The sequence below is a fragment of the Myotis daubentonii genome, chromosome 8 (assembly GCF_963259705.1).
Source record: "Myotis daubentonii chromosome 8, mMyoDau2.1, whole genome shotgun sequence".
Taxonomy (NCBI): domain Eukaryota; kingdom Metazoa; phylum Chordata; class Mammalia; order Chiroptera; family Vespertilionidae; genus Myotis; species Myotis daubentonii.
In genome coordinates this window covers 68,035,511-68,055,061 of record NC_081847.1, presented here as the reverse complement: position 1 = coordinate 68,055,061, position 19,551 = coordinate 68,035,511, and the positions used below count along the sequence as shown (strand labels likewise).

At 44.7% G+C, this 19,551-nt stretch overlaps 1 protein-coding gene across 4 annotated transcripts in view; it reads left to right on the top strand.

Moving 5' to 3' along the window:
- The first annotated feature begins 3,482 nt into the window (after nucleotides 1-3,482).
- ARFGEF2 (ADP ribosylation factor guanine nucleotide exchange factor 2) overlaps nucleotides 3,483-19,551 on the top strand; it is a 90,977-nt gene continuing 74,908 nt past the window's right edge. For 3 of the 4 annotated variants that reach the window (XM_059706805.1, XM_059706804.1, XM_059706807.1), the window contains exons 1-3: nucleotides 3,484-3,792; nucleotides 18,066-18,096; nucleotides 18,747-18,870. In XM_059706805.1, coding sequence (XP_059562788.1) covers nucleotides 3,540-3,792; nucleotides 18,066-18,096; nucleotides 18,747-18,870 — 408 coding nt within the window. In that variant the 5' untranslated portion in view covers nucleotides 3,484-3,539. Of the gene's footprint in view, nucleotides 3,793-18,065; nucleotides 18,097-18,746; nucleotides 18,871-19,551 lie in introns of all 4 variants that reach the window. The other variant, XR_009454169.1, reaches the window with a different exon arrangement.

Below are 19,551 nucleotides of genomic sequence, written 5' to 3'. Positions count from 1 at the left end.
AAAATTTCAACATGCCCTGAGGGGTCGCACTGCCCTCACTGAGATGCACTGATTGAGAGGAACAGGGATGCTTCAGCCAAGCCCTTGATGGAAACAAAAAGGGAACCCAGTGTGGCTGGAGAGCCCTGGGGAGGATAGAAGAAAAGGGGAGAGAGAGGTTCAGGCAGAGAATTCAGCCAAGGTGAGACACAGGTATCCCCTGCTTTTCAAAAGTCCGCGCTCCTCGGCTTGGCTTTTACTAGTACAAAAGACCTACAGTGGTACCTGTTTTCCTTAACCAAAAGAAATCCGTAAAGCAAGACGGGAGCCATTATAGAGGCAGTGCACACCCTGAGCAGTGAAGGTGACACCACCAAGCTCCTCCAGGATCCACACGCAGCAAGCAGCTCCACATCGAGCCCCAGGGCTTTGAACTGTGCCTGTGAGCATCTGTGTTTCACCCTCATTTATGTCGTGCATCCATCACCAAGATGTATCCTAAGGTATCAGAAAAGCCTCAGAGAGCGCTAAGGGGGTTCTGCTTAGAGTAAAACTGGACATACTTAAGTGTTTTGATTGTGGTGAATGAAATAAAGGCATTGAACTTGCCTGTGTTGACCATTCATACCACTTACACACAGAGAGAGAGAATCTTGAAAGCTGCCAAAGTTACTACTGGTTCTGCTAGTAGCAAAGTGGTTTCCATTAGCCAGCATCCAGTAATAGATAAAATGGCAAGTCTATAGCTTGAGCCGATTGACGGGTGCACAACATGTGGTGTTCTGCTACGTTATCTGGGAACACTCAAAAAATTTCCCATATACATTCATGGTAATTGCTTCTTCGCCTTATGCCATTTCAGCTTACGTGAGGTTTCATAGGAACGTTCTAATTCCAGCTAGCAGGAGAAACTTTCCCTTAGATTCAATTCCAAGGGCCCTGGGGAGTCCTGTAGGGTTTTCAGCAGGGAGTGACATAGCCTGACCTTGTTGTGGGGGGTGGCTCAAAACTTCTGTTAGTCAGAGGATTGCACTGCACTTCCCAGAGAGTTTCACACATTCAAGCACTCATTCATTCAACACGTAAGGATTAAGGGGTGTCCCATGCTGTGTAACAAACTACTCCAAAATGGAGTGGCTTAAAAGAACAATCATTTGTTGTTTTCTGCTACTCTGTGGGTTGGCTGGGCAGTTCTGCTGGTGTCACCAGGCTTACTGAAGCTGCTTTATTCAGCGGGTGGGTCAGCTGGAATGGCTGGGCCTCTCTCTCCATGTGCTCTTTCTTCCAGATGCTTCCTGAGCACCCAAGACTTCTTGATGCACAGGCTCTGGACCACACACAGCCTCACTTCTATCACATCTATTGGTCAAGGCAAGTCACAAGGCCACCCCAAAGAAACAGACTCCACTTTTTAACAGGAAGAGCTATAAAGCCACATTTACAGCAATAGAATTCATGGCCATGAAACATTCGACCTGGCTCTGGACCAGGCCCTGGGGATACAGTCTGCCCTTCTGTGGCCTGTACCTGGCAGATCACAAACAAGTCAACAAGTTAAAAAGGTCAGAAAATGCAATGAACACACCAAGTAGGGAAAGAGGGGCTACTTTATTTTTTAATTTTTTTTAAGTTCATGTGGCTTTGCACTTTTTAAAAATATATATGTGCTTTTATTGATTTTTTTAGAAAGGAAGGGAAAGGGAAAGAGAGAAACATCATCATTCAGCTGCCTCCTGCATGCCTCCCACTGGGGATGGAGTCTGTAACCTGAGCATGCCCCCCACTGGGGATCCAGTCTGTAACCTGAGCGTGTGCCCTGACCGGAAATTGAACCCAGTGACCTCGCCACGCATGGGAGGATGCTTAGTAAACAACTGAGCCACAGGGGCCAGGGGGAGAGGTGGCTATTTAAACAGGGTGGTCAGGCCCTAGCCAGCTTGGCTCAGTGGATAGAGCATCCGCCTGCGAACTGAAAGGTCGTGGGTTCAATTCCGGTCAAGGGCATATGCCTGGGTTGTGGGCTCGATCCCCAGTTCGGGGTGTGCAGGAGGCAGCCGATCAATGATTCTTTCATCATTGATGTTTCTATCTCTCTCTCCCTCTACCTTCCTCTGTGAAATCAACTAAAAATAAATAAATAAACAGGGAAATAAACAGGGTGGTCAGGGAGGGCCTCCCTGAGATGTTTGAACTAAGACCTGAGCATTTGAACATGCCTGCATGGGAAGTTTCTGTGGTTTCCAAGAAAGACATGTTCTTGCATGAGCCCAAAGCACCATGGCCCCACTTGGGAGAGGATGGCAGTGTAAAAGAAAGGGCTCCAAGGGGCATCACCAGTGGTGTTGTGATATCACTGGTCGTGGGATGGGGAGAAGGTGCCCTAGGGCCAGAGTATCTGTCTTCGTACACTCATTTGCAGCTGTAGAACACTGGCGATCTCTGCTTCTGCTTCTGTCAGACATCACCCCAAGCCCCCTTGCCCTGGTGTACTGCACAGGGAGGAACCACAAGGTTATGAGAATAAACAGATGCACTCCAGAGAGCTATGCACTTGGGGTGGCTCTTCCTGGCTGCGCTGTGCACAGGGATGGCACGATGCACAGAGGAGTCTCCATACTAGATGCCAGGGGTCAGCTCCGCTGCGCAGACAGGAGGCTTGTGCGGAAGGGGTGTGTCTTGCCAACAGCAGGGAGAAATCCCGTTTGGAGAGTGCACACGAATACCTGTCTCTCTTTCTCTCTCTACCTTCCCCTGGCTTCTCCTTCCCGTCCACTCATCATCCCCTTCATTTCCTTTTCTCTCTCCATCACCCACCCTGCTTTCTTTCCATCCTTTCTCACCTCCTCCCCCACCATTCTTTTTCCCTTTCATTCCTCTTCCCTTGTCCTAACTTCCCCCTCTTCCCTTTATCCCTCTCATCTCCTCTTTTCTTCCTTCTTCTCTGCTCTTCTCCTACACTCTCCACTCCCTACCTCCTCCCTGCCTTCACCCCTTCACTTCCTCTCACCCCAGCTCCACCTCGCCCCCTGCTTCTCCTACCTTCATGCCTCCCCTCGTCTCTAACCACCTCCCCTCATCTCTAACCACCTCCCCTCCTCTTCCACTCCCCTGGCTGCCTCTCTCTCCTCCTCTTGCCCCTTGATCACCTCTCTCAGTCCCTGGCCAATCCTCTTTTTCCCCAAGCTTTCCCCCCTTCCTTCCTCTCCTCCCATCTCCTCTCCTACCCCTAACTCCACTCTCACGGTCCTCGCTGCCTCGCGGTCTCCTCGCCTCCTTTTCTATCACCCTATCGCCATCTCTCCTGCCTTCACCTCCGTTCTTCTGCCCTCCAGGTCCCGACCCGCCTTCGCCCACTTCCACTCGCCTCCCCGCCCTCTTTTTTCCTGCCTGCCTTCCCCCACCTTGGCCCCGCCCCTCCCCGTCCACTGGCCCCGCCCCTTCCCAGCGTAGGCCCCGCCTTGCCGGGGTCACGGGGTCGACGGACGCGCGGCGGCCGCAGCGGCCCCGCCAGTCACGTGGTCACGTGACGCGCTCCAACATGGCGGCGCTGTGGGGCCGCGATGTCGCTTCCTGACGGGGCGGCACGGACGGACGCGGCGGGTGCCGACCGGGACGCCGGGCCCGCGGCCTCGTTCACCCGTTCGCTCGTGCCGCCAGCCCGCGGGGCTCCCAGCCCCCGCCGGGCTGGTGCCATGCAGGAGAGCCAGACCAAGAGCATGTTCGTGTCCCGGGCCCTGGAAAAGATCCTGGCCGACAAGGAGGTGAAGCGGCCCCAGCACTCCCAGCTGCGCAGGGCCTGCCAGGTGGCGCTCGGTGGGTGAGCCGCCCCGACCCGGTCCGGCCCCGCGCCGGCCTCCCCGCATCGGCCGTTACCCCCCTCGCCCTCAGCCCGGCCTCCGGGGCTCCGCCTCCCCCCGACCCCGAGTCCCACCCTGCCGTCCTCCTTCAGGACCTCGGGGGAGACGGATGCTCTGGCGCCTCGGGACTGGCCCAAGGTCACCCCGCAAGTTGTGGCGACCGGCGCGGCAGGCTCTCCCGCCTCCAGCCCTGGGGCACTCGCCTCGGCGTCCCGTTTCCTGGTTCCTCCCCTCACCCCCCTCACTGGAGTCCTGCCTCGAGTCAGTTCTGCACCCGGTGGGGGCTCCGTGCGAGCGGGCAGGTGGGGAGGGCTGGTTTGGGCAAACCGGAGGCTTGCTGTGGAAGTGCGGGTTGGAGACCGTCTTCCTTCCACTTGGGGAGCTCCCCATCCCCCTCCACGGGGGGCATGGAGCGGGCTCTCCCGCGTCTCCCAGGTATGGTGTGGACGAGACGTGGCCCGGGCGGTCCACTCCAGGGGAGGGTCTGTGAGGACAGGGGTGCTCGTCGGTTTTGTTCGCTTCTGGGTCCGCTGCACCTGCAACCGTGCCTGGCACACAGTAGACACTGATCGGATAGACCCCTAGTTACGGAAAGGGCGCTGACTCATAACTAGTTAAAACCTTAATTCCAACATCAACATCCTATTTTTCAGTTTAAAGCAACAGATATTTGTCACATGCGCACTGTGTACCAGGCACCGTGGTGGGCACTGGGGATACAGTGGGGAACGAGTCAGACAAGATAGTTGCCCTTTTAGGAGCTTATAACTCTAATAGGGGAGATAAAATAAGTACATAAGAAAATTAATGAGACACCTTTGGATACTAATAAGTACTTTCGTAAAAATAAAAGAGCGAGATGTGATAACAAAGGAATGCTTTTGATGAGGTGTCAAGAAAGAAATCCTTTCTGAGGGGTGACATTTGAACAGAATACTGAAAGGCAAGGGGCATCCCTGTGGGGTTTGGGAGAAGAGCGTTCCGGGCGGTGAGGATCAATACGGTGGACTAGATCTGGCCTCACTGCCCCTATGCCTTTGGTTTGGAATATGTAAAAAGACCTGTTTTTCCTAACAAACTGCGTAAGCGGAAAGCTTTCTTTTCTGCAGAGTTTGAGATTGCCATCACCTTTCTCACTTTATCTGGTCCAAGGTACAGTGCTGAGATTCTTCTCTTGGGGCCTGGGAGCGGGCTTGTGAACTTTGCGCTCCTCTGGGAAGAGGGTCCCTGGCTTTCATCAGATTCCCATCAGGGTCTGACTCCCTCAAGGGTCAAGAACTAGTGACACAGAGGTTGTTGCTTAGATAATCTTGGCGGAATTTACTGAGATTTAGACTTGCAACGCTTTTCTGTTCAGAGGAACCAAGGCTGCGTGTTGGATGTCGTTTTATCAGGAATGCTCGATAAGCACTACAAAGCAGTTTGTTAGTTAGGCCAAAAGGCCTGGTACTTATAACTCTGCTTGGAAATCTGCCTGGATTCTATCCTCTCACTATTACTTTTAAGTGTATTGTCACACACGATTCAAAATAGTTATTTGGCAGAAAAGTCTCCATTCCTTCCTCAGAAAACAACATATAATTTTCACCAAATTGTATATCACATTCTTGGAACCTACTTATAAAATGGATCATCAAGGGCCATAACATTGAGAGCTTATTAGACACTTTTGGATCATATCTTTCTTCAGAAGTTCAGATTTTTCCAACCCATATTGTGGAATGCACATTCAGTGTGTTAGTAGTGAATGTAAGAAATAGCCTGTAAAGGAAGTAATTCGACCATAGGTTAAATGAATAGCAAGTTGACATAGTGGCTCATCGTCATAAAATTGAGTAATAGGAGCTATAGTAAGGAGACCTACACTTTAGTGTTGAGTTGAACCAGCCATCTTGTTTAAGAGAGTAATTGTGTGTTGTTGCTGTTAAATAAAAATGACTGTTTTACTTATAAACAGTAGAAAACGTACAGCAAAGTGCCTAATGAGATGTCACTCTGCATCTCAAGACACAGTCCTCTTTCCAGTAAAAGTAGCCACAATAAGCCTGTGTATAAGAAGGGTTGCAATGGAGCTAGTATTTTAGAGGTTACCATGTGTGGATTATCATTAATTTTTGATAAGAGGAACGTTAAATGACTACTCAAAGTCGAAATGCTTGAATGAGAAGAGCACTTAACAGGAAAGAGCCTCTGTGATATGAGTCCAATTGTAGCTTGTCAGGGGAGGGGAGAGGGGCTGCTGGATAGGGATTAGGAGTGTGTGCTCTAGACTCAAGACTGCCTGCGTTTCCTTGCATTCCACTTGTTATCTTTGTGATCTTGGAGAGATCACCTTCCTCAAAGGGTTATTATAAAGTTAGTTGACATGTGCAAAGAACTTGGCATGTAGTAGGTTCTCTGTAAAGGCTTGCTGCTCTTACTTATGTTTATTATTTTAAGCTACAAACCAGAGAAACTATAAGTGCTCTGGCTTAATGTAATATATTAACCTACATTGGTTCCTCATTCAGCAGTGCCTTTTTCTTTATTTGGTTTGTAGATGCAATAAATGAGAATTTAATTACATAACAAAAAGACTGTGTTTATTGCTAAATAAACCCAATGAAGATAGGGTGGTTGTCTCTTGTAAAAACAGTGATGATCAAAATGGAAAAAGTGTGGAGTAATCTCACTGATTCATCTCCACTAAATGCCAAATGCATAGATAGAGACTCCCAAGTAGGGGTTGTGTCCTTCCAGCCTTTATCTGGAGAAATCAGAAGAGCCCGTGAGAGTATTCATCACCACAAGGACATTGTGGCTCTTTACCATGTTAACAAATTTTTGACATATAAGTAATCTTGAACCTTTCAGCCCCCTGTTGGGTAACATAATTATATCACTAAAACTCCCTTTCATGTCTTATTTAAGAGCCTTTTTTTTTTAATTCTCACTTTAGGGTATGCTTAATGATTTTGAAGAGAGAAATATCAATTGGTTGCCTTCCTTACATGCCCTGACCAGTATTGAACCTGGAACCTAGGTATATACCCTGACTTGGACTCGAACCCACAACCTTTAAGTATATGGGATGACACTCCAATGCAACTGAGCCACCTGGCCAGGGCATCTGCTCTTGAACTATATGGAGTTTGCAGACTTGACAAGATAATTGAGTGCTTTTAAATTGAGCATAGAATAAATTTGTCTGGAAATCTTAAAAACTTTAATGGAATTCTAACAGTACTTTACATATATATAAGAGATACAGTATCTTATTTAATAATTTAATATGCACAAATGGCCAAGTAAGGGTTAAGTGTTCTATAATTGTTGTCATTATTTCTTAGTCATTATCAAGAATATGTAAAGCCAATAGTAAACATACCTATATGTTTTTCAAATGACTTTTAAAAATTGAATTTATTTTTTAGAGTAGTTTTTAGATTCACAGCAAAATTTCATTAAAGGTACAGAGAAGAATTCTCACATAGCCCCTGCCCCACACATGCATAGCCTTTCCCATTATCACTATCTCTCACCAGAGTGGTACATTTATTACAATTGATGAACCTGAATTATCATTTATGTAGACGCCCAATTGAGTGACTTTTTAACATCTCATGTTATGTAGTAACTATGATATCTACCATGTACTGAGCATTTCTTATGTTTCAGGCACAGTGCCATGAGCTTTACATGCAGTTTAGTTCTTACTGTTACCCTCATTGAGGCCCAGAGAAGTTGGCCAGCATAACTCAGCCAGTAAGCAATGGAGCTGGGGCATGAACACAGGCAATCTGTCTCCAGAGCCCAAGAACTATTACTACCATGCTGTATTGTTTCTCCATATAAAAGTTCTTGTATATGAAGCCTTTAAACAGTTATTATACTACAATGATGTTTCTGTGTAAATGAAGTTTTAATAAAGTTTCTGTAAGTAAACCACTCAGTAAGTAAAGAGACCATATTTTCTATAGTTGGGATGTATTTGAAAGGCCTCTAATGAAAAAGATCACAACTATTTTTCCTGCAGGGTTTACTGCATAGGTCTTTGGTTTAATTTATGGACTAATGGGAAGAAGTAAATGAGGGTAAAGAGCTGGTTTCCCATAAGTTTCATTTGAGTTATGACGTTCTTCTGATTTATGACATCTCTCTTTATCAGCCGTGAACTCCCTCATATTAATTCTGGAGTTTTATGAATTCATCAATTCATATAATTGATGTCTGTCTTTGGGTCCAGTAGGGAAAGGGGAACCAAGGCCCAGAGAGCAACTTGCCCACACCTGCACAGCCAGATGGGGAAGCAGCTATATACAACACAGCTCTAGCCTGACATAAATGATAAATTAATTTGTAGATTTTCTACTCTGTTAAATATATGGGATTTAGAGATAAGTGGATCTTTGGAGAGCTTAGCTTGAGCTGTCTTGATGGCAGGATGAAGGTGGAAACCAGACTGGAGTGGGTTGAGGCATGAGTGGGAGGTAGGGAAATAGTGAGCTCAGACAACTCTTTCCCAGAGTTTGGCTGTGGTGTAAAGGGGAGGAGGAGATATGGATCATGGGAAGTTTTCTTTCTGTTGTTTTTGTCTTTTTTTTTTTTTTTTAAGATATGAAAGAGCCAATTAAGGGAGTACATTCATAATTCTTAGTTGTATATTAATGTGCAAAAAACATTTAACATTTATACATCCATCTCTCTGATGGTAAATTGCTTTTCCCTCCGTATGATGATGATGATGATGATGTTCTAATTTTGATGTGTTCAAAATAACTATTCTCACTATTAGGAAGAACCTCAGTGCAAAATTTGAAAGATATAAATTTTAAAAATCCCTAAATTGTCATAGCAGATAGAGTAAGGCTTTAAATTAATATATAGAATAAAATATTTAATTTTAACAAATTCTGGTATTTTGATTGGACATTTTGTTTATGAGTGCTGTATATTATAAAAGTTCTGAGGAGTAACAGGACTCAGGAGCCTGACAGATTACTCTTTGTTGAAAAGCTTTATGATGATTCTTTGGGAGGAGGTCATCTCTCTAGAAGCAGCATCTAAAAATTGGATTTTGGTTATTGAAAGGTATTTATTTATTAGATTGGTGGAATATTCATTGAGAACTGAGTTTGAAACTTTGCTTATTCATTAGTCTTGTGAACCTGGGCTAATAAGTTAGCTTTTTTGAGCCTGAGTTTCCTGAGGTGATAATACCTATGCCACAGGATTATTGTAATGGTTAAGTGAATTAATGAGTGAAATTACTGACACAGTACCTGGCACTTAACAGATGACCTGCTAAAATTCAGAGGCATTGGTGTTACCATGTTTAAAGGAGAAGGAGCTGAATGCTTGCTCTTCTCTATCTTCCCTATTCATTGGTTTATGGACCTTTTTGCTAGTCTCTGACATTTGGACACCAGAGAAGCAAGTGTTGGATGAATTTAGAGCTCTGTCCTGTACTTGTAAATCTCAGGGAAGATTCTGTAAACAGTGCTGGGGAAAACAGTAAGGCCATTCTTTATGGAAAAGAGTGAACTTGTGAAAAGCGTGTACTTAATCAGCAAGTACATGGAGTCTCCTACATAAATAGCTCAGCACTGTATTTAGTTCTCACCATTTTCACCAGGCTGAGGGGCCTGCCAGGAAAATACTTGACTTTCTTTCCAGCAGGGTTATCTTAGAAAAGAGTTTTCATGTTTGTTAATCCTGGAGTCTTCCTATAAGAAACTCCTTTTGGTTTACTGTCTTGTTTATAAATAAATTTTTAGCTTTTTGTTAGGTATTTTATGAGGTTTTATAGATTTATAGGGAGAATAGCCTTCTTGTGCTAGGACATAAAACTCTTAAATTTGCCCTCAGCCCTAGGGAGTGGTCAGTTTATATTTGTTCTTTATATAATTCTTTTTCCTCTTGACTGAATGAGGCTGAAATTCATTTAGACAGTATTTATTTGGGTGTCACACCTGGTGTTATGATGCAAGGAAAATAAAAAAACAAAACAAGGACCCTGTTCTGTTCTCATGGAGTTTTCAGTTAATGGAGAAGAGGGGCATTGTTCAAATGATCTTGTCCTCTGGGCCATACTAGCAACTTGAGAAATCCCAGGAATGAGAGAAGCCTGGTCCTGCAAGGGGAGTGAACAAGAAGTGAGGGAAAACTTTCCTGAGGAAGTCCGGAGATCTGAATGATAAATAAAAATTAAATAGGTCAAGGTCAGAGGCATTTTGGCAGTATGGGGAAGCAGCATGTGCAAAGGTCCTGTGGCAGCAAGGTGGTATACCTGTTAAGGAAACTAAGATATAACTATATGTGAATTTACAATTATAAAAAAAAAAAAAGTCAGGGAAAGAATGTTTGAGGATGAGGTGGGAGAGGTAGGCCAGGGCCCTTGGAGATCATTGTGAGGAGTTTGACTTTTAGACCAAAAGCAGTGAGACCACACTGAAGAGTTCTAAACAGGGAAGAAGGTGATGGGATGACCAGTTTTGTATTTTTGGAAAGATCACTTGGGCCATTGTGTTCAGAACATCTTAGAGCAGGGATGGGGAACATCTGGCCCGTGAGCCATATAAGTCCCACGAAATCATTTGGTCTGGCCCTGCCAAGGCATTAGGGGTGGGTGAGTTAATTAAATATTTGACCAAATATAGCAGGCTAATTTTTAAGTTGATAGTTTTATATGGCCTGCAAATGATGTTATAAATATCCAAATGGCCCTTGGCAGAAAAAAGGTTCCCCACCCCTGTCTTAGAGGAAGACCATAGAGTGTTGACACCATCTAAATGAGAGATGTTAGTGGCCTGGACTTAAAGTGGTGACAATAGAAATAGAGCAAAATGAATGGTTTTCCCATTTGCTTAGAAGGTAAAGCTAACAAAACCTGCTGATGGATTGGGTATGAACTTGAGAACGAGGATTGCTAAGGCAATTAAGTTTCTGACTCACCCAACTGGATGGATGTTGGTTCCGTTCTTTAAAATGGGAGTGTGGGAAGAGGAGGGGGTCAGGGATGAATTGGGACTTGGATGTGTTGAGTATTACCTGCCTTTGAGCATCCAACTGGACAGGTGGAGTGGGAAGTGGATAAATATATGAGCCTGATATTCATAAGACAAGCCTGGACTGGAAATCGAGATTTGGGAGTCATCAGAGTCTAGGTGGGGATCAAAAATATAGGTGAGGGTAAGACGGCCTGAAGAGAAAGAGAGAGTAAGGGGAAGGAGAGGCATAGGGAACTAGGAACCCAGCCTGCTCTGGCTGAGTAGAGGAAGTTAAGTCTGTAAGGTAAATGAAGAAGAGATGGGCTGGCAAGAGGCGGAAGGCAGATGAAAATGTGTGCTTAAGAAGCATAGAAAATTTCAAGAAGGGTGAGGTCAGTAATAAGGTCAAATGTTGCAGGGAGCTCAGGTCAAATAGAGACTGGAAAAATGCCTATCAGATTGAGTGGTATGTGGGTGGATTTAGCTTGAGTTGTTTTGGTGGTGTAGTGAAGGTGAAAGCCAGGCTGGAGTGGGTTGAGGCATGAGTGAGAGGTGAGGATACAGGCAGTGAGCACAGACAACTCTCACATGGAAGTCATGGAAGTTGTATTGTGTAGAGGTGTGTTGTTTGTTTGTTTGTTTGTTTATTTAAAGGTAAAAGCTTGAACTTGTTTCAGTGTTATTGAGAAGGGAGCCCGCTGAGGGCAAAGGTTAAATGCAGGAATGAGAAAGGACAGTTTATTCAACAAGTATTGAGTGCCTACTCCATGCCTAGGAATTCTTAGGTGCTGGGAATTGAACAGTGAAGACAACAGGCAAAAGTCTCTGGTTATAAAGTTTATATTCTACTGAGGAAAACCAATAACAAATGGACTGATACATAATATGTCAAAATTGGTAAGTACTGTGAAGAAAAATTAGAAAAATGAGTCAGAATAAACTGAAAAAATAAAGCGGGTGAGATACAGAATGATGAGTAGTAGAGATGACAGTTTTAGGTGGTGAGGGAAGGACTCTGAAGGGGTGACATTTGAACAGTGATCTGAAAGAAGTGAGGGGGGAAGCCATGTGGCTATCTGGGGGAGGGATGGCCTTCCAGGCAGCAGGAAAAGCAAGTGCAAAGGCCCTGAAACAGGAAAGCCCAACAAGCAGGCTGGAGGCAGGCGGTAGAAGGTGAGATCAGAGGGATAGCAGGGGGGCCAGATCTTATAAAGGTTTGGAGGCCAAGGTCATGATTTTGGATTTTACTCAGAGTGAGATGAGAAGTCAGTAGAGAGCTTTGAGCAGAGGAGCATATATCATCTGATTTACATTCCAAGGGAATCCCTCTGGCTGCTGTGTGGAGAAAAATGTGGGGAGGGAGGGCAGATTAGATCTGAAGCAGTAAGACCAGTTAAGAGGCGGTTATGGTGGTCTGGGTGGGAGATGATGGTGGTGGCCTGGTCAGACGTGATGAGATTCTATATAATACGGAAAGCATGAAGTTCCTGAGAAGGCAGGTAGGGATGGGCGACTTCAGAACTGGAGGGATTGGACACCAACTGTCTTCTAGCAGGAGTGGAGGTGGTGGGTGCAGAAGTAAGTCAATTTGCAGGTTTGCTAACAGGAAATAGAGGGAATCTCCTTGTGGCAGCTTCTAATTTCTGTGTGAAGTAGGGGCCACTCCATCGATGATGAGTAAAGAGTGGTGATGATTAGGAGGGAGAGATGGGGTGTTTAAGGAGAGCAGAGAAATGTGCAGTAGTCATTGCAGAGCGTTAGAGAAGATGGGCTTAAGTAGCAGTATTTGGGGTGCTGATTATGGCTTTATAGATCTACCAACTTGGCCTGTTGTCAGAGGTCTGGTTTTTAGGTGGGAACAGGTCAAAAGGAGATGGTAGTACAATCTAAGTTTGGAATTTTGCCAGCAGTTAAGAGTAAAGGTCGGGGGGGGGGGCACAAAGCTATCGATTGCATATCATTCAGATAACAGTCCTGCTAATGGATTCTGTCCTGGAAAGTGAAGATAAGGGAAGCCTGATATATTAGCCTTGTCAAAGTTTGACAGGCCAAAAGTAGGCCCTGCTTGCAGTTGAGTAGGTCAATTGGAAGGAAAGGAGGTTGTGGGCAGAGAGCAGGAAGGAGCTGGAAGTGCCACCATTGCACATGGGGACAAGATTCACAGTGTCACCAGCCACACCAGGGTGGTTTAGAGTGAAGGAGATCATTGGAGGGGGAGTTGAAGGAATTGAAGGCAGCATAGTAGAGAGGGGTGTGGCAGGTCAGATGTGTGAGGAGTAGTAAAGGTTTGAAGGGATGTTGTGGGACTTTCCGATCCCCATCTAGACTCTGATGACTCCCAAATCTCGATTTCCAACCCAGGCCTGTCTTATGAACATCAGGCTCATATATCTATCCACTTCCCACTCCACCTGATCAACTGCCTCCTGCACACCCCACACAGTGATGGCACTGTGGAGCTTGAGGAGAGAATGTGACTTAGTGCCAAAGTCTCTGATGAATGGGGAGGTGTGACCCAAGAGGTTCATAGGTGGCAACCATACCCAGAAAGGATTTCCCAGGAAGACCTTGTGGCTTTTCAACTGGAGCCACTCCACCCCTTCCCACTCAGGTCTCCTTTCTTTCCGGCCTACTCATTTATTGCTTCTAATTACCCAGTTGGCAGTTGGGAAAGCAATGCCTGGTAAGAAGTGGAGCAGTAAATGGAGCAGCTGTGACCCACCATATGCTCCTCTTCCTTCACCCACCCTCTCCCCCTTCTCATCATGGACAGGTTCTGGAGTGCCGGCTCTGGAGCGGCCAGTCTGGGTGTGAATCCTGACTATACAGTAGCTCTTCCAGGCTGTGAGCATGGGCAGGTGACTTCACCTCTCTGTGCTCGAATTCCTCACCTGTATGACAGTTAAGGATAAGAGTGCTCTTGCTTCCATGGGTTGTGATGAGGATTGAATGGGCACCTGCCGCTAGTGAATGTCAGCTGTTTTGATGATGATTTCGGTTCCACTCATTTGCTTTTTTCCCTTGGCTTTGTCTGGTTCCATCTATGGCACTAGAGATTTTGCACTGTTGCTAACTCCTGTTTTAAGATAAGAGCAAGACATTTATTGACCTCCTGCTGTATGCCACATAGTGCCTTAGCCATTAATCTCACAGTACCTTTCTCGTGGGGTAGTTGAGAGAATTACCTGCACCCAACTGCCTAGTCACAGTCTCTAAAGCACATGGGGCTGCCTTTTATCCTTTTTTTTTTTTTTTTTTTTTTTGGTTAATTCTCACCCGAGGATATTTTTTCCATTGATTTTTGGAGAGAGTGAAAGGAAGGGAAGGAGGGGGTAGAGAGAGAAACATCGATGTGAGAGAGACACATCAACTGGTTGCCTCCCACATGCGCCCCAACCATGGCTGGGAATTGAACCTGCAACCCAGGTACCTGCCCTTGATTGGGAATCAAATCCGAGACCCTTTATTGCATGGGCTGACACTCCAACCACTGAGGGACACTGGCCAGGGCTATTATCCTAATTTTTTAAAGTTGGAAATCCAGATTCAGGGATAATTAATAACCCACCTGGCATCTTTCAGCTAATAGAACTCCATGCCAAGACTTGAACCTATTTCTCCCTGAATCACAAATCTATTTTTTTCTTCCCATACCAGCCTGCCACACACCTTTTCCCTGTTCCTTTTCCTGCCTCTTTTTTTTTTATTATGTATTTTAGAGAGGAAGGGAGAGAGAAAATCACTGATCAGCTGCCTCCTGCACACCCCACACTGGGGATCGAGCTTGCAATCCAGTCATATACCCTGACTGGAAATTGAACTGTGACCTCCTGGTTCATAGTTCAATGCTCAACCACTGAGCCACACTGGCCGAGCTCCTGCCTCTTTTTAATGGGGGAAAAAATATTGTTATCCAGTTACATCCAGAATCCATTAGTTGGATGATATGAAACTACTAATATTTGACCATAAAACTGGCACTTTTATGTGGTTCAGACTGGTACTTCTCTCTACACCCCCCCCCCCACCCCACCCCCAGTCTCCACCCTGGTCCAAATCCCCATATTGCTTGCCTGGTTGGCTTCCCTGCCTCTGTTGTGGCCACCCTCCCCTTTATCCTCAAAATTGCCAGAAGGTAGGTCTGCCCAGGCCATGCTGCCTTCCTCCCCAGGCTGCCCATCATCTGGACCCCTGCTGTACTGGGTGGAGAGGATTTTACTGTTTTTCCTTTAACAAAAAGTGGTTTAGAGAGTGCAACAAGTCCTAATTCTTGTGGGAATACTTAAGTATAAATTAAGAAAACTAAAGAGAATCTGTGAACAAACGATTTGTGGCCACAGCTTCTGTAGTAGTAGTCTTCTCTTTCCTGCTCACTGCGGTTGGCCCTGCTCTTCACTTAATACTGATGCTGCTGCAAGTTACTCTGGCCCTTGTTCATTCTCCTTGGAAAACCAGAGTGCACCTTCACTGTGGTCCTGTGGCAGCAGGCCAGGAAAGGGATTGGGAGACTCCAGAGCCAAGTTGTAAAAGCCTCCCCAAGGCATCTGGAGCTCATTAGAGTAGTGCAAAAACCAGTGCTTTGTGGCAGTCACAGTTTGACATAATGATAGCAAAACCAACATTTATATTGTTCTGCATTCACAGTTTACAGAGTAACTCTACGTGCTTATTTGAGAGTCAAGCTACCCAAGAGGTTATGAACATGGACTCTGGAGCCCAAGTTTTGGGTTCAAGTCTCCCTCCACCACTTACTATTCTTGTAACCTCTCTGGGTCTTATTTTTTCATCTGTAAAATTTAACAGGATCTAACTTGAATCCTGGCCCTCTGGCTTCTTAGTTGCTCTTAGCTCTTGGGCTGAGCAACATACAACTTGTACAAAACTTAGATGTTTTGTCCTCACAGTGCTGGTCATAGTCCTCAAAAGTCACTTTTATCCTCTGCAGTTACTTTTTGGTAGTCAGTAAAGTACTTTCGCTTGGATTCTTCCCTACCCCTTAAAGCAAAGGTTGTCAGCTGGTAGCTCCAGGGTCAGGGTAGCCTGCAAAACAGTTTTATTTGAGCCATATATATTTTTTTAAATAGTAGAAGTTGCTTTGAATTGCAGTCAGAATTTTCACTTTAAAATCCAAGTCAGAACAACTGGCACTCCTAGGCTCAGGGTCTCTAGAGGTATCAGTCAGCTGGAGCAGAGGTGCTGCTGTGCCCTTAGCACTGTTGGGTAGGGAGGGGTCCTCCCTGCCCTTAATGTCCTACACCCACCCATCTCTCCCCCTGAGGTTCCCTACCTGGTGGCTCCCATAGGCCTTTGACTGTGTAATCCCTGCACTTGATTTTATAACCATGGGTACCTCAGTAAGTAGCAGCCCTGATGATAGATTCACAGATTGGTGGGTTGCCACCAGTGGCATTCCAGAACAGATTGTTTTAAAGCTTATAGGTTATCAGGGACTCTAGCAAAGGCCTAATTCTTTCAGAAATGTTTACTGACTAAGCTTAACTCTAACAAGGTAGTCATGATTGGAAGAAACTTTATATTTATAAAGTGCCCCTCAAGCGTGTCACACAGTGACAATTTTACCACCAAGCAGAACCTTGAGGTTATGGATGTAGATTTCTAGAGGCTGAACGCTTAGCTACCAGCCTCATGGGTTAGATTTCATGGGGGCTTCAGCTTAGAGGAAGCTGGAACTATTCCCTTAATGTATTCTTGTCCATGAAGGGCAGGAACCATGCCACAGAGCTCTCTTAACAAACTCTGTCACAGGCCTTATGGTCCATGAGCAAAATGCTTGATATTAATCATGTGGGTATTTGGCTCCTGTTTTCTAAATGCAGTAAGAAGACGTTGAAAGACTGGTTTGAAGGTTAGAATTTGCCACCTCTAGTGAGTCCAGGTATTCAGTTTTCACATTCTAAAGTTCAGTCTAGAGTAGAGGTGTCCAAAAAAGGAAATTTGTAACTTCCAGATCTGTGTTCTGGGGTTGCTAGGATAATTAATGCCATATTCAAACCAATGGCTCTCAAGATTGTATAAAGAAGGCTGATGTTTTGGACATTACCTGGATACGTGCATGTCACTCAGGGTAGGCTGCTTCATTGGTCCATGTTGGGGATACATTGAGCCTAACCTATATGAACATGTATGATTGAGTTGGTGTAGGGAATTCTGGGTGTTTAGATAGGGTGTTCTGGTGTTTCAGTGGTGTAAACCCTTGTACCTCTGGAAATAAGACTATCTCTTTGACATTGTGATTTATGAATAATGACACTTTATTTCCGTAAGTGTAACCTCCGTGGTTAAGATTTTTAAATTAATTTGAATTCATAAAATTTATATATGCCTTTGCACAATAGTATGAATGTACTTAATGCCCTGAACTGTGCACTTGAAATGGTTAAGGTGGTAAATTTTATCTTATGAATATTTACCACAATTTTAAAAACACATTTGTTGTTTTAAAAAATAAAGTACAAAAGAAAAATAAAGTACATATGCTTACCATAGAAAATGTGAGAAAAAAAATCCTACTACTTAGACAACTTTTGATATTTTATTTGTTTGCAGTTTTCCATGCATATTTTTATACAGTTGAGGTGTTATTGTATTACCATACTATATTGATAACTACATTAACATACATTTTGTAGAATAGGGGAATAGCCAGAACGTGGACTATGGAGCCAAAATGCCTGAGTTCCATTTCTGGCTCCCCGGTTCCTGATAGGTAACAGGAAGCAAGTTACCTAACTTTTCTGTGCCTTGGTTTCCCCTGTCTAAATCAGTGATTCTCAACAGGGGCAGTTTTGCCCCAAGGAACACCTGGCAATGTCTGGAGACATATTTGGTTATCAAAACTGCAGGCGGGGAGTGGGGGGTGTAACTGGCCAGAGAATGCTGCTAACCATCCCAGAGTGCATAGGACAGCCCCAAACTAAATTATCTGTCCCCAAGTGTCACCAGTGCTGAGGTTGAGAAGTCCTGCTCTAAGTAAGAGATAGTAGTACCTACCTCATGGGATTGTTATGAGTACTAAATAAGTTAAAATATGTGAAGAATTTAGAACAATGCCTAGCATGTAGTAACTGCTATGTGTTAGCTATTACTGTTTATAAAATCATTTTCATCACTTCATATCAGTATTTCTGTACTTTAAAATCTTATAAATATTATTTTTAATAGTTTATGAATGTCTTTAGTAAAGTTTCCTTTTATATAAACATTGCATATTCCTAACAGGCCTTTCTTTCTTCCTCATCAGATGAAATTAAAGCAGAAATAGAAAAGCAGAGGTAAGCTGGGGCACTTTCTCCTTGCTGAAATACGATATTAAGGGAGTAGGTAGTGACTAAGGGGACCCATTTCTCTGCATGTTTTCTTAGATTTCTGATCCTTGGGCAGCACATACTCTCCTAGCCCAGAGCTGGACACATTGTAGAGCTCTGTATGTGTTTGAACCGATGCTAGGTTAACAGGTTACTGGCTCAATAACTGTATTTGGAGGAAAGAGTAAGAAAGGTCAAGTTAATGCTGTGGTACCTTTTCTTGATAAGAGGTAAAGCCCTTGTCTCTTGTATGTCATGCTTCCTTAAGCAGGAGGACAGCTTCCTCTATAAGTGGCTGTTCCTCGTCTTCACAGAAATGAAGCCAGTAGTCACATTTCAGAAATAGACTCTGACATGGCAATGCCAAGATTCACTCCCGGATGCAGTCGATACACCTCGCTAATCTGAGACCTCGCTCTCTGCATGTGGCACTTGGGTGTTTTTTCCAAATGCATGTATGTATTAACTTTGAATTGTTTAGCCCCACAGATGCAGTTTGTAGGTATTTTTAATTAAATGATTGCAGATGGGATGGGAATTTAGAGTTAGGTGTAGGAAAAGCAAACTTTTTGTTTTCTCATTTTCCCTCGCTGGCCCTCTCCTGCTTTTTTTCCCAGGCTTGGCACTGCCGCACCACCCAAGGCAAACTTCATTGAAGCTGACAAGTATTTCCTTCCATTCGAGCTAGCTTGCCAGTCCAAGTCCCCACGGGTGGTCAGCACATCTCTCGACTGCTTGCAGGTACCATGTTTAAGCTTAATTGTGTAAAGGGGGTTCTCTGCAGGCCACACTAGTGAGTCCCCTGCTATTCAGAATACTTTCTGCGGTGACAGAAAAAGGCACATCCCAACTTATTCTTTACAGAGGTCTCATGAGGAAGGGAAGTAAGAGGGGACTAATTACCTTAGCTAAAAAAAGAATTCATTCCCTAGAAATACTGTTTTGTTGATCTCTCTTACGTATGTTTTTCTAAATGAAACCTTTAGCATTAGTTGGAATATTTGCTACACATGGGCACTTAAGGAATTTTTATTTAATCTCTTCCTTGATGGCATTAAAATTCATAAAATCAAGTAGAGAAATAGATATAGTCAAATCTCATTATTTGTAGTAAAATCTTATAAAGCTGTTATATGGTAAATGGGAACATGGGCCTCTTCCCATGCTCCAACTCCCCCTCCCACCCTGTGGGAAGATGATGAGGGCCATCAGTTAAGCAGACTATGAGACCTTGGGAGCCTGGCCAGCTCCTCAGTCAAGAAAACAGCATTTTTGATCTTACACAGGCCCATTTCCTTCCCCTGCATGCCCTGTTTTTCTCTGTTTTCTGTACTCTATAAAACCTGTGTTGGGAAAGGCTGAGTGGCAGTGAAACAATAGCACCAAAATACTGCCTCCGGTGTGGCCAATTGCAGACCAGAC